We start from the raw sequence: 14,305 nt of genomic DNA on the forward strand, positions 1-14,305 counted from the left end.
TACAGTTCCCTGTGCTATACAGTAGGACCTTGTTGTTTATCCATTCTGTATATGATAGTTTGCAACTGCTAATCCCAAACTCCCACTCCATCCAACCCCCTCCCGCTTGGCAACCACAAGTCTGTTCTCTATGTCTGTGAGTGTGTTTGTTTCCTAGATAGGTTCATTTGTGTCATATTTTAGATTCCACATATGAGTGATATCATATGGTATTTGTTTTTCTCTTTCTGAATTACTTTACTTAGTATGATCATCTCTAAGTCCATCCATGTTGCTGCAAATGGTATTCATTCTTTTTCATGGCTGAGTAGTGTTCCATTGTATATATGTACCACATCTTCTTTATCCATTCATCTGTCGATGGACACTTAGGTTGTTTGCATGTCTTGGCTAATGTGAATAGTGCTGCAGTGAACATAAGAGTGCATGTGTCTTTTTGAATCATAGTTTTGTTTGGGTATATGCCCAGGAGTGGGATTGCTGGATCATATGGCAACTCTATTTTTAGTTTTTTGAGGAATCTCCATCCTGTTTTCCATAGGGGCTGTACCAACTTACATTCCCACCAACAGTGTCAGAGGGTTGGTTCCCTTTTCTCCAGACTCTCTCCAGTATTTGTTATTTGTAGACTTTTTAATGATGGCCATTCTGACCAGTGAGAGGTGGTACCTCTTTGTAGTTTTGATTTGCATTCCTCTAATAATTAGCGATGTTGAGCATCTTTTCATGTGCCAGTTGGCCATCTGTATGTGTCTTCTTTGGAGAAATGTCTATTTACGTCTTCTGCCCATTATTTGATTGGGGTGTTTGTTGGTTTTTTTTGATACTGAGCTGTATGAGCTGTTTTTATATTTTGGAAATTAATCCCTTGTCAGTCACATCATTTGCAAATATCTTCTCCCATTCTGTAGACTGTCTTTTTGTTTTGTAGATTTCATCCTTAAAATGTCAAAATTTAGATATTAAGGAAACCCTCTGGTGATTGAGGATGTCGTTACAAATCACTGAGTACTATATGATGCGCTTTTAAAATTAAAAAGTTGCCTTTATTTTACCTATTTGGCCCATAAAGACATTTATAAATACTGACCTCTTTGATTAACTACCGTTTGTGTGAGGAAAAGAAAATTTCATTGCAGCCAATTAGAATTTGTAAGAAACTCAAGAATTCAGTTATCCTTTGATTCCGGTAATATTTCAGAATCTTGCACTCACTACATAATTTGTTGAATCCTGATCGTTAGCTTTACAGATTGGCAATCCCTAAGATATTGGGATGTATTATTCAATCATAAATACTTGTCAGACACCCAAATATAATTTAATCTGCTAGATATGTTTGCAAAATCAATTTGTGTAGCTACTTCCAGTTTTATCTGAGGAAACGTTACATTTGGAATTTTGTTTGCCTTATATTTCCAAAGTGTCTCTTAAATCTCTCTCTACTGGGTTTTTTAATGAGAGGCTATTTTTTTGCAAATTATCTAGGTTTCTGTAGATGCCGCCCATGGTTATAGCCCCCGAGCCATTGACATGAGCAATGTTACACTATCCAGAGATCTGCATGTAAGTACTTTTAAAAATTTTCTGCAAATTTCATTTTTAAAAAGCATACTGTAACACTTCCTGCATATATTTTACAACATGAATTATTTGAATGTAGTGATCATATAGAAGGTCCATGGAATTTATAGATTATGTACCCTAAGCTTTTAATGCTGTAGAAGTTGATAGAACTTTTTCTAGGATAATATATTTTCTTTAAAGATCACATCTATGTAAAAGCCCTAATATAATTAAATAGCTGCATGTGAGAAGAGACTAAATCAGTAGTTTATAATGCTCTGCTCAAGGATCACTTTAATTACTCATGAAAGAATATATATTATAAGTTGTTTATCCAGGGAAACCGATGGCATTTCTCTTTCTCCACCATAGTTCTATCTGTCTCCTTTGTCACTAAGGAACCTACTTTGAATTGCCTGATTTGTTTCCATGGAACATAAGTTAACAGGTCAATATAATGATCAGACAATGATATTGGCATTGTTAGTATTATTCCAAGAGATATAAGTATATAAAGATAAAAAAATCTATGGATCATTAAATTGTTTGGCTTGCCCTTTGTCATTGCTCTGGTACGAATGTGTTAACATGACATAGTAAACTTGAAAATCAAAAATGAAAGGAATCTTGGAGGTAGTCTTGTCAAAACCCAAAGGCCACAGAGGCCAAGGCTCGTCCAAGACCTCAGACTGACCTAGATTGGGACAGACATGGATCTAGACTGCTTGTCTGATGCTCTTGGCATTCAATGTTCATTCAGTAAGGTTTACATCATCTTTTAAAACTTTAGAAATTAAAATAAGAACTTGTAAATAAACATATTTTTAAATTCCATAGCTAGTTTGAAGTTTCATTATTAAATTAACAAAACATGTATCTTTAAACATTATAAAGAACAATGACCATTCCCATCACATCACCTCTGCTGGTTTGTAAATTCACAGATCATTAGAATCCTCTGAAATTCAGATTCTAAATAACAAAGCTGTGCTCAATTATCTTTTACATGTGTTTTAGCACTAACACACTACGATTTATTAATTTAAAGTATGTTTTGATATTACATATTGGAAGGCAAAGCTATCTTTTTCTACTATCCTTTTAGAGTATAACTTAGTTGCTAAATATTTTGTTCATTTAAGGCTATGGCAGAAATGATGGCTGAAAACTACCATAATATATGGGCAAAGAAAAAGAAACTGGAACTGGAGTCCAAAGGTAATATTTTCTAAAAATCCTTATAAAAAAACAATCAGAGTTTGAGTACATGAACGTATGATAAGGATAAAATAGTCTTTTCAGCATAAGAGCTCATTACAGCTTTATTTTATTAGAATGGTTCAAATATGGCTGTAATAGTTTCAAGGTGGAAATGTTATTTCCTAATTTTCTGATTGCTAGTGTATATTTCCTCATGTCTCAGAATTTTGATGGCTCTCTCTTGCCCATTTTAGGATGTAGATAACTATATTTCTTATCCTAATACCCAAGGTGTTCTATTAGTTACATAGACCTCCCTCACTGACTTCTATCCCCAACTTAAATATTTCTCTTATTTCATTCTATCTCCCATCCTCAGCCTCTTTGGTTTGTTCAGTCCAGTTATGTTATTGTCTCTTACATTCTTTTTTTCTAACATCTTTATTGGAGTATAATTGCTTTACATTTTTGTGTTAGTTTCTGCTGTATAACAAAGTGAATCAACTGTATGTATACATACATCCCCATATCCTCTCCGTCTCGCATCTCCCTCCCACCCTCGTTACCCAACCCCTCTAGGTGGTCGCAAAGCACCGAGCTGATCTCCCTGTGCCATGCAGCTGCTTCCCACTAGCTGTCTATTTTACATTTGGTAGTGTGTATATGTCAGTGCTACTCTCTCAACTCGTCCCAGCTTACCCTTCCCCCTCCCCATGTCCTCAAGTCCATTCTCTACAGATTGCATATATATGTGTTAGCATATGGCATTTGTTTTTCTCTTTCTGTCTTTTCATCTTGTTTATCGTTTCCTTTCCTGTGCAAAAGCTTTTAAGTTTCATTAGGTCCCATTTGTTTATTTTTGTTTTTATTTCCATTTCTATAGGAGGCGAGTCAAAAAGGATCTTGCTGTGATTTATGTCATAGAGTGTTCTGCTCTGTTTTCCTCTAAGAGTTTTATACTGCCTGGCCTTACATTTAGGTCTTTAATCCATTCTGAGTTTATTTTTGTGTATGGTATTAGGGAGTGTTCTAATTTCATTCTTTTACATGTAGCTGTCCAGTTTTCCCAGCACCATTTATTGAAGAGGCTGTCTTTTCTCCATTGTATGCTCTTGCCTCTGTTATCAAAGATAAGGTGACCATATGTGTGTGGGTTTATCTCTGGGTTTTCTATCCTGTTCCATTGATCTATATTTCTATTTTTGTGCCAGTACCATACTGTCCTGATGACTGTAGCTTTGTAATATAGTCTGAAATCAGGGAGCCTGATTCCTCCAGCTCCATTTTTTTTTTCTCAAGATTGCTTTGGCTGTTCAGGGTCTTTTGTGTTTCCATACAAATTGTGAAAATTTTTGTTCTAGTTGTGTGGAAGATGCCAGTGGTAGTTTGATAGGGATTGCATTGAATCTGTAGATTGCTTTGGATAGTATAGTCATTTTCACATTGTTTATTCTTCGAATCCAGGAACATGGTATATCTCTCCATCTATTTGTATCATCTTTAATTTCTTTCATCATTGTCTTACAGTTTTCTGCGTACAGGTCTTTTGTCTCTTAAGGTAGGATTATTCCTAGGTATTTTATTCTTTTTGTTGCAGTGGTAAATGGGAGTGTTTCCTTAATTTCTCTTTCAAATTTTTCATCATTAGCGTATAGGAATGCAAGAGATTTCTGTGCATTAATTTTGTATCCTGCTACTCTGCATATTCATTGATTAGCTCCAGTAGTTTTCTGGTAGCATCTTTAGAATTCTCTATGTATAGTATCATGTCATCTGCAAACAGTGACAGTTTTACTACTTATTTTCCAATTTGGACTCCTTTTTATTTCTTTTTCTACCTTGATTGCTGTGGCTAAAACTTCCAAAACTATGTTGAATGAGAGTGGTGAGAGTGGGCAACCTTGTCTTGTTCTGATCTTAGAGGAAATGGTTTCAGTTTTTCACCATTGAGAATGATATTGGCTGTGGGTTTGTCATATATGGCCTTTATTATATTGAGGTAGGTTCCCTCTATGCCTACTTCCTGGAGAGTTTTTATCATAAATGGGTGTTGAATTTTGTCAAAAGCTTTTTGTGCATCTATTGAGATTATTATATGGTTTTTATCCTTCAGTTTGTTAATACGGTGTATCACATTGATTGATTTGCGTATAGTGAAGAATCCTTGCATTCCTGGAATAAACCCCACTTGATCATGGTGTATGATCCTTTTAATGTGATGTTGAATTCTCTTTGCTAGTATTTTGTTGAGGATTTTTACATCTGTGTTCATCAGAGCTATTGGCCTGTCGTTCTCTTATTTTGTGACATCTTTGTCTGGTTTTGGTGTCAGGGTGATGGTGGCCTTGTAGAATGAATTTGGGAATGTTTCTCCCTCTGCTATATTTTGGAAGAGTTTGAGAAGGATAGATGTTAGCTCTTCTCTAAATGTTTGATAGAATTCGCCTGTGAAGCCATCTTGCCCTGGGCTTTTGTTTTTTGGAAGATTTTTAATCACAGTTTCAATTTCAGTGCTTGTGATTGGTCTGTTTATATTTTCTATTTCTTCCCGGTTCAGTCTCAGAAGGTTGTGCTTTCCTAAGAATTTGTCCATTTCTTCCAGGTTGTCCATTTTACTGGCATAGAGTTGCTTGTAGTAGTCTCTTAGGATGCTTTGTATTTCTGTGGTGTCTGTTGTAACTTCTCCTTTTTCATTTCTAATTCTCTTGATTTGAGTCTTCTCCCTTTTTTTCTTGGTGGGTCTGACTAATGGTTTATCAATTTTGTTTATCTTCTCATAGAACCAGCTTTCAGTTTTATTGATCTTTGCTATTGTTTCCTTCATTTCTTTTTCATTTATTTCTGATCTGATCTTTATGACTTCTTTCCTTCTGCTAACTTTGGGGTTTTTTTGTTTTTCTTTCTCTAACTGCTTTAGGGGTAAGGTTAGGTTGTTTATTAGAGACTTTTCTTGTATCTTGAGGTAGGATTGTATTGCTGTAAACTTCCCTCTTAGAACTGCTCTTGCTGCATCCCAAAGGTTTTGGGTCATCTTGTTTTCATTGTCATTTGTTTATAGGTATTTTTTGATTTCCTCTTTGATTTCTTCAGTGATCTCTTGATTTTTTAGTAGTGTATTGTTTAGCTCCCATGTGTTTGTTTTTTTTACAGTTTTTTTCCTATAATTGATATTTAGTCTCATAGCGTTGTGGTTGGAAAAGATACTTGATACGATTTCAATTTTCTTAAATTTACCAAGGCTTGATTTGTGACCCAAGATGTGATATATCCCGTAGAAAGTTCCATGAGCCCTTGAAAAGAAAGTGTATTCTATTGTTTTTGAATGGAATGTCCTATAAATATCAGTTAAGTCCATCCTGTTTCATGTATCATTTAAAGCTTGTGTTTCCATATTTATTTTCATTTTGGATGATCTGTCCATTGGTGAAGGTGGGGTGTTAAAGTCCCCGTCTATGATTGTGTTACTGTCGATTTCCCCTTTTATGGCTGTTAGCATTTGCCTTATGTATTGAAGTGCTCCTATGTTGGGTGCATAAATATTTACAATTGTTATATCTTCTTCTTGGATCGATCCCTTGATCATTACGTAGTGTCCTTCTTTGTCTCTTGTAATAGTCTTTATTTTAAAGTCTATTTTGTCTGATATGAGAACTGCTACTCCAGCTTTCTTTTGATTTCCATTTGCATGGAATATCTTTTTCCATTCCCTCCCTTTCAGCCTGTATGTGTCCCTAGGTCTGAAATGGGTCTCTTTTAAACAGCATATGTACAGGTCTTTTTTTTTTTTTATCCATTCAGCCAGTCTTTGTCTTTTGGCTGGAGCATTTAATCCATTTACATTTAAGGTAATTATTGATATGTATGTTTGTATTACCATATTCTTAATTGTTTGGGGTTTGTTATTGTAGGTCTTTTCCTTCTCTTCTGTTTCCTATCTAGAGAAGTTCCTTTAGCATTTGTTGTAAAGCTGGTTTGGTGGTGCTGAATTCTCTTAACTTTTGCTTATCTGTAAAGGTTTTAATTTCTCTGTTGAGTCTGAATGAGATCCTTGCTGGGTAGAGTAATCTTGGTTGTAGGTTTTTCCCTTTCCTCACTTTAAATATGTCCTCCCACTCCCTTCTGACTTGCAGGGTTTCTGTTGAAAGATCAGCCGTTAACCTTATGGGGATTCCCTTGTATGTTATTTGTTGCTTTTCCCTTGCTGCCTTTAGTATGTTTTCTTTGTATTTAATTTTTGATAGTTCGATTAATATGTGTCTCAGCATGTTTCTCTTTGGGTTTATCCTGTATGGGACTCTCTGTGCTTCCTGGACTTGATTGACTATTTCCTTTCCCATGTTAGGGAAGTTTTTGACTATAATCTCTTCAAATATTTTCTCAGACCGTTTCTTTTTCTCTTCTTCTCCTGGGACCCCTATAATTTGAATGTTGGTGCATTTAATGTTGTTCCAGAGGTCTTTGAGACTGTCCTCAATTCTTTTCATTCTTTTTCTTTAGTCTGTTCCCCGGCAGTTATTTCCACCATTTTATCTTCCAGCTCACTTATCCGTTCTTCTGCCTCGGCTATTCTGTTATTGATTCCTTCTAGAGTATTTTTAATTTCAGTAATTTGTTGTTCATCACCGTTTGTTTGCTCTTTAGTTCTTCTAGATCCTGTTAAATGTTTCTTGTATTTTCTCCATTCTATTTCCGAGTTTTGGGATCATCTTTCCTATCATTACTCTGAATTCTTTTCTAGGTAGGTTGCCTATTTTGTCTTCATTTATTTGGTCTTGTAGGTTTTTACTTTGCTCCTTTGTCTGTAACATATTTTTCTTTTCATTTCCTTTTTTTTTTTTTTGATGGGTGGTGCTGTATTCCTGTCTTACTGGTTGTTTGGCCTGAGACATCCAGCACTGGAATTTGCAGACATTTAGATAGAGCCAGGTCTTGGTGCTGAGATGAGGACCTCCAGGAGGCCTCACTCTGATTGATATTCCCTGGAGTCTGAGGTTCTCTGTTAGTCCAGTGGTTTGGACTCGGAGTTCCCACCACAGGAGTTTGGACCCGACCTCCGGCCTGGGAACCAAAATCCCACAAGCTTCGTGGTGCAGTAAAAAAAAAAAAAAAAAAAAACAGAAAAGGAAGAAAGGAAGAAGAAAAGGAACAGTAAAATATCAAAGAATAAAAAACAAAATAAAATTAGGAAGATAAAAAGCATATTAGGAAAAATAAAACTATAATCGAAACAACTGCAGCCAGGTAAAATAAAACCAGAACAGAAAAAAAAACAGGTGGGGGGGTGGCAACACACCAAAAGGAGAGATCACTAACAAAGTATAAAGAATAAAATAAAATTAGAAAAATAAAAGATTTATTGGGAAAAAATATATAAAAGAATCAACAACAGTGGATCAACCAGGTAAAGCAGAACCCCAATCTGAAAGAGGAAAAAAACAAAAAAGCCTTGGCTATAGGGATGGGGTTTAGGCAGTGGGTGGAACTTAGGCAGGGGCGGGGTTTTGGGTGGGCCGGGGCCTCTGCTTAGGACCTGCGCAGAAGTGGAGAGGCAGCATGTGGAAAGGAGGGTCTCTGGAGTGTGCAGTTCTGGAGTTTGGAGGTAGGGCCCTGAGTTGAGGGTGTGTGGGTGGAGTTTAGGGCCAGCACGTTGGAGGGGGTCTCTGAGTGCAGAGGTGGGGCCCTGGGTGGCAGTGTAGGGGCGGGGCTTGGGCTCTGAGCAGCAGGAGGGAGGCTCCGAGGGCAGAGGATTAGGTCCCAGCAGCCTCTCGGGTGCCTAAGTGGACAGGGAAAGCACTGGCCCCGTTCCCCTCCGTTCCTTCGTGCCCCTCCCCCACTGTCTCCCCCAGGGTCTTCCCCGTAGCCACTGGGGTGCCAGCCACCCTTCAGGGGTGCCAGCCCTGGAGGTCTGGGCTTTACTTTTGCTCCCCCTTCCCCACCTCCCACTCCCTCAGGACCCACGCGGCTGCAGGGGGCCTCGGTGGGCAGAGGATCAGGCCCGGGGATCTCAGCAGGTTCCTGAGGGGTCCAAGTGGGCAGGGGAAACCTGGCCACGCTCCCTTTTGATCCTCTGCCCTCCCAGTGGTTCCCCAATTTCCCCCTTCGGGCCTGGGATCCCTTCCCCTCAGGGACGCTAGTCCCGTCCCGCCGCCACTTCTCCTCCCCCTTCACTCCCCCGCACCCCGCGTCCTACCCGGTCGCTGGGGGTTCCTCCCGTCCCCTCAGGTGACCGTGGTCCCCCACTGGGGCCTGGTGGATGCCCTAGTTGTGCGGAGACGCGAATTCTGCGTCCTCCTAGGATGCCGTCTTGACTCCGCCCCTCTTATATTCTTTTGCTTGCTCTTTTCTGCTGTTTTTATTAAATACTAAAACAACCTAGTATTCTCTTAGTCATTTCTCGAATCTTTTCTTAGTTTATTGAGAAAATTATATTTCTTAATATAAATATATGATATTTACATAAATATTTTCTTCAGTTTAATGCATCTGATGATCTCTTTCATTGTTATTTATTCAGTATTAGCTGAATAAATCAGCAGCATTAGCTTTAGATTATACACATATTGTTTATAATGTGTGTGTGTGTGTTTTCTTTAGTTACTTCCTATGTGGGTCTCTTTCCCCCAATGAGAATATAGTTCAGGTTCAGGGCCACAATTTTGATGACTTTTGTCATCCTTATTGTACAGCTCTGGACACCAGGAAACTCTCTATTTCTTATTTATTGATACAAGTAAGAATAGAGAAGGAGATCATTTTGGGAGGTGGAGATATTTCATAATGAAAGGAATAGCTGTGATATTGGAGGGCAGTACCAGGCACCAAGCACTAGGAAACCGAGTAAAACAAATTAGAATTGGGCATAGAAACGAACAAAAAGGATTCCATATACCAAAATTGCCTATTCAAGAATTTGGCTCAGGGCTAGACCTGTTTTTCTAGAAACATTCCATCAGTGTTTGTAAAATGAATGATCAGTTGTTTGATTGGCTGATGGATGGATGGAAGGATGGATGGGTAACTGAGTTACAGAGTTATAGAATTTTCACTTAGGTTGTTGAAGGAGCATTGTCCACATAACTAGTTAACAAAATTACTATTTGTTCCATGAGCAGATTACATGAAAAAAATTCAGTTTTGTTTTCTAAGTGTGTTTCAATCACTATGGTTTGGTTACAACTAAAAGTAATAAGCGGCTATCTTAGTACTCACTTCTAATAAGTATGCTAGAAAATCATCATCCTTTAATTTCTGGGCCAGCCATTGGGTGTCCTACAGTCAGTGTTTTCTTTGAAGCACATCACTCATAAATGAGGCATCTGTACCTCTGCATCCAGCTTGTACTGGTCCAAATTCATACTGTGTAGGGGGGAGACAAGCATAGTTGGAGCAAAGGCTGAAAGGTGAGGTGGTGAAATTAGTATTCTTACCCCATGAAGGCTACCCTTTCAAAGGAGAAAGGGAATTGTTTGGCACTAAAACAGCAGGCCAATAGGAAAGGTTTTGAAATATATAGCACTGGATCTTGGTTTTTAAGTTATTGGGGCTAAAGGAAGGAGAAATGATTCTTGGAACCAGAAAGGCTTGAGACTGTGGACAGTTTTAGGACAGAAGCTGCAGGTGTCTTTTCTCCAACATGCTCCCTCTCCTGGAGACTTTGACAGCCAACTTGTGTCCTGACAACTCTGCGGGTGGGAGTGTGGGAGAGGCCTGTCACCTACTGCATGTCTTAGTACCTATGGTGTGTGTGTGTGTGTGTGTGTGTGTGTGTGTGTGTGTGTGTGTGTGTGTGTGTTTGAGAGAGAGAGACATTGAAAAACAATAGGAAAGAGACAGAAACAGCAGGAGAGAAGAGAGAAGCCAGGAATAAGGAAATGACTTGAAATAGCCATTTAGTCATTTAGACACTTGGACAACTAAGAGAGTCAGTGCCAAACCTGCCCACTTTTGTTTCAGCCCCATCCAGGGCTCAGGGCTCTTTTATCATCCCTACATCTATGTGCAGAAGATGAATCTGCTTTAGAAAAACCGGGAGAAAATTTCCTCTCTTGCTCACCCAGGTTGTCTGTTCCTCAGTGCCTTCCCAATCTACTTTAAGAAGCTAGCAGAGTTTGGGGGAAATCAGGCAGTTTAAGGAGTATGTCATGAATAGAAAAAAGGAGTGAGAGTCCAAGAAATATTATCCATGCTCCCCAATTAGTGAAAAATGTAAAGAACTAGCATTTCTTTTTATTCTTCTTTCCCCACTACCACATATTTTGGGCTGCAATGATCTGTCACTAAGGACAGTGCTGGTGTCAAAACAATTTTGACCCTTTAGCATGCATGAGTACACAAGCCAGGCGGTATGTCTGAGGCAGAGTCCTAGGAATTCCTGCGTATTTATTCACCTCTCAGGTTTAGCTCGTTTCTTTGCCTCCCTTTATCATAGAATCTATACTCATGTTGTAAATAGGCAAGATCAAGGTAGCCACACTGCCATTAGCTGAGTGGCACAGCAAAGGACATCATTTCCAGTCTGTTGGCTGACTTCAAAGAACCCACCCTTTCTAGTTCTGAAGGGTTTTAGAGTCAGAGCGTACTTTGTGTTCTTAGGATTTTTAAAGTTTAGGCTTTATTCATTCTCTCTCTCTCTTTCTCTCTTTCCCTCTTCCCCACCCCCCCCTTGCCCCTCACCCTTCCCAAAGTAACCTATTAGTGTCTGACCTCCCCCCGCAGATCATTGTGGATTACAAATTAAGTTGCCAGTTTCTCTAGGAATAAAGAACTACATGCAATAGTGGAATTTCTAAATAGGTTATGACCGCAGCATGATTAAATGTTTGCTTCATAAATTTTTTCATAAAATATGCTTTTAAATTCTATCTGTGATTATGATAGAAGTCAAATTTGTTCTCAGTGGGCTTAGGAGTTGATTCTATATCCTTCTTGCTGTCCACAAAATGTTTCTTAGTATCACATGAGAATTGTATTCTACTGACAAGTGTATTATATTACATTAATAATTGTATCATACTGTAAAATTACTGATGGCTTCTTAATATGCTTCGTGTTAACGTGGTAGTTCCCGACTCTCCCTCTGCATTTGTGGTGTATAGTGTCACCTAATGGTCAGACGGTTCAGTGCGTGATTGCATTTCTGTAGATGGCGCTCTCAGTCAAAGCAAGCTCTAGGAGAGCATGGCATTTTCTCCTTTGTCTTTTTGTCTGCGTATTTCTTGTGTGGGACCGATTCAATATTTATGGTTGTTTGGGGAGCTCCTGGCTTAACCCCATCGGACAGGGATTTAATAGTCTCTATGTTGTCATCATAATTCAAACAAAATAGTTGTTTTTTTCTGGTGTTCCCTTAGCAGTTGTATTTCAAGGAATTTCAGCATCCCGCATAAAATATATTCCTATATGTGTTTTGTAAACTTTAAATTTGGGACATACTACGCTATGCATGTTGCTGCTGCTTTAATAGCCTTCCCTGTATCAAATCTTAACATCTGGAATTACCAGTGCATTTTTTGAAATTTTTATAATTTTTACAAAAACTTTTATAAAATTTATAATTTTATAAATTGTTTTCTTTTTATCCGTTTTTTTAAGTTTAAATGCTTCCCAGAATTTTCAAATCTCAAAGAATGCTTTTAGTATTTCTTACCAGAAGAGGTATAGTAGAAACCTAGGTTCTTGCCAAAATTCTGAATCAAGTACATATGTTACTTTTATTAGATATTTAAGAGCAATCAACTTGTACCTGCAGTCTAAGTTTGGGTTTTGTATATTTAGAAAGATGTGACCATAAAGTACTCTCTGATCTGGGAGGCATAGTAAAAATTCCATATTTAAGACATTTTTTTCTCTTCTCTCTGTGTGGTGGCAAATGAAGCATATTGCTTGAAACATGCCTTGTAATTTCACTGGATCCAGCTGTGCATGTTCTGGTGCATAAATACACTCTGCATTTGGAGTTCCAGTGGAGAGGAGAACACAGCTTCTTTTCCTTTCTTGTGTGACTGCAGATGTCATTGGCATTTGAAATTACAGATGCCTGTATGTTCATGTTTTAATTGCCTCTTAGAAGGCATAAGCACAGTCTTTTTTGAACAGGTTTCCTAAATTAATTGGAGCATTAAAGGCACGAGAGAGGGAAGTCTTATATGAGTCCTATATATCCTGTGTATAAGTGGAGGACACCAGAAGTTCTGTAGTGCAGTCCTATTATACATGCAGCCGTATCTCATTTCACATTATTTTCTAATTACTATGCTGTGTTCCTGTCTTGACATCCTCTTAGGAGGTGGAAACCATCCCCTGCTGGTACCCTATGATACACTGACGGCCAAAGAGAAAGCCAAGGATAGGGAAAAAGCACAGGACATCCTCAAGTTCCTGCAGATCAATGGCTATGCTGTATCCAGGTAAAAGTACACCTACTCCAGTTACACATTCTCGTTATAAGACTGAATATTTAAATATCCCTGTCAGATTTAAGGCTGAAAATGAACTCAGTGATCTCTTTAAATCTTAGAGCTACTGTTTAGTATGTTCAAAATATACGTGTCAGAAACATTAATGCCCTTAGCTGTTGTGCCACATAACTGAGTTCCTTACACTTCTTATGTTAAGTCCCCATCCATCATTTAGGCAAAATCCCTAGGCAAAAATGACACTCTATTTTTCTAAATGCAACATTTTATTACATAGTAATAGTTATTTAGTACAGTTTTATATCAGGTGCAAAGTATTTTTTATAAATTAAATCTTTTTTGTTTTTACCTACAAGAATATTAGCTAACCTTGCAAATTTATCCGTATCTGTGTGTGTGTATCTATACCCATCTATATATTGCTATATGTAAAATGTTAAATATACTTCTCTCTATATAGGTATTTAACAAAATATATTTCGTTTTTACCTTACCTTCTAACAGTCTTTGTAGATGTTGGTTTCCATTTTTCCTTTTTGCTTTTCTAGAGGATTCAAGGACCTGGAATTGGACACTCCTTCTATTGAGAAACGATTTGCCTATAGTTTCCTTCAGCAACTCATTCGCTATGTGGACGAAGCCCACCAGTATATCCTGGAGTTTGGTAGGTACCATAGTCCTATTACTAACCGCCCAGTTTTTGTTATTCTTAACATTTACAACATCAGGAGATAGAACAGCATAGACTACTGGGATGCTTGTGGTCTGCTCCCGGATGGTATAAACACTTTCTATCCATCATAATACTAATTTGAGTCTAAAAGTCAATAGGCAAACTCATTTTTAAGGATGGGTAAATTTTGAGAACTTAAAAAAAATCTAACATAATACTTTTCTCCTTAAAATGTTTATTGGCATTGATTTTTCATTTTGAAAGATACATTGGATGGACATCAGATTTTAAGGTACACTTAAATCTTTCCTTATGAAATTAATTTCTCTGCTCTTAAAAAAAAACTAAACTAAAACTCTATGGATTCTCCAAATTTCTAGACAATGTAAAGGCCTTGAGTTTAGCCTGTGCAGCGTTACACATTTATATTAGAGTATCTGCAATACAGAAT

General features: G+C 37.8%; 1 protein-coding gene across 2 annotated transcripts in view; it reads left to right on the forward strand.

Annotated features, from left to right (window-relative positions):
• The window catches only part of RYR2 (ryanodine receptor 2), a gene marked incomplete at its 5' end in the record, with an annotated part of 721,806 nt that overhangs the window by 545,531 nt on the left and 161,970 nt on the right, over positions 1-14,305 (forward strand). For both annotated transcript variants that reach the window (XM_082674159.1, XM_082674158.1), the window contains 4 exons: positions 1,489-1,566; positions 2,709-2,784; positions 13,049-13,172; positions 13,730-13,845. In XM_082674159.1, coding sequence (XP_082530285.1) covers positions 1,489-1,566; positions 2,709-2,784; positions 13,049-13,172; positions 13,730-13,845 — 394 coding nt within the window. The remainder of the gene's footprint in view (positions 1-1,488; positions 1,567-2,708; positions 2,785-13,048; positions 13,173-13,729; positions 13,846-14,305) is intronic.

This window comes from Grampus griseus, assembly GCF_964374135.1.
Source record: "Grampus griseus genome assembly, chromosome: 16".
NCBI lineage: Eukaryota > Metazoa > Chordata > Mammalia > Artiodactyla > Delphinidae > Grampus > Grampus griseus.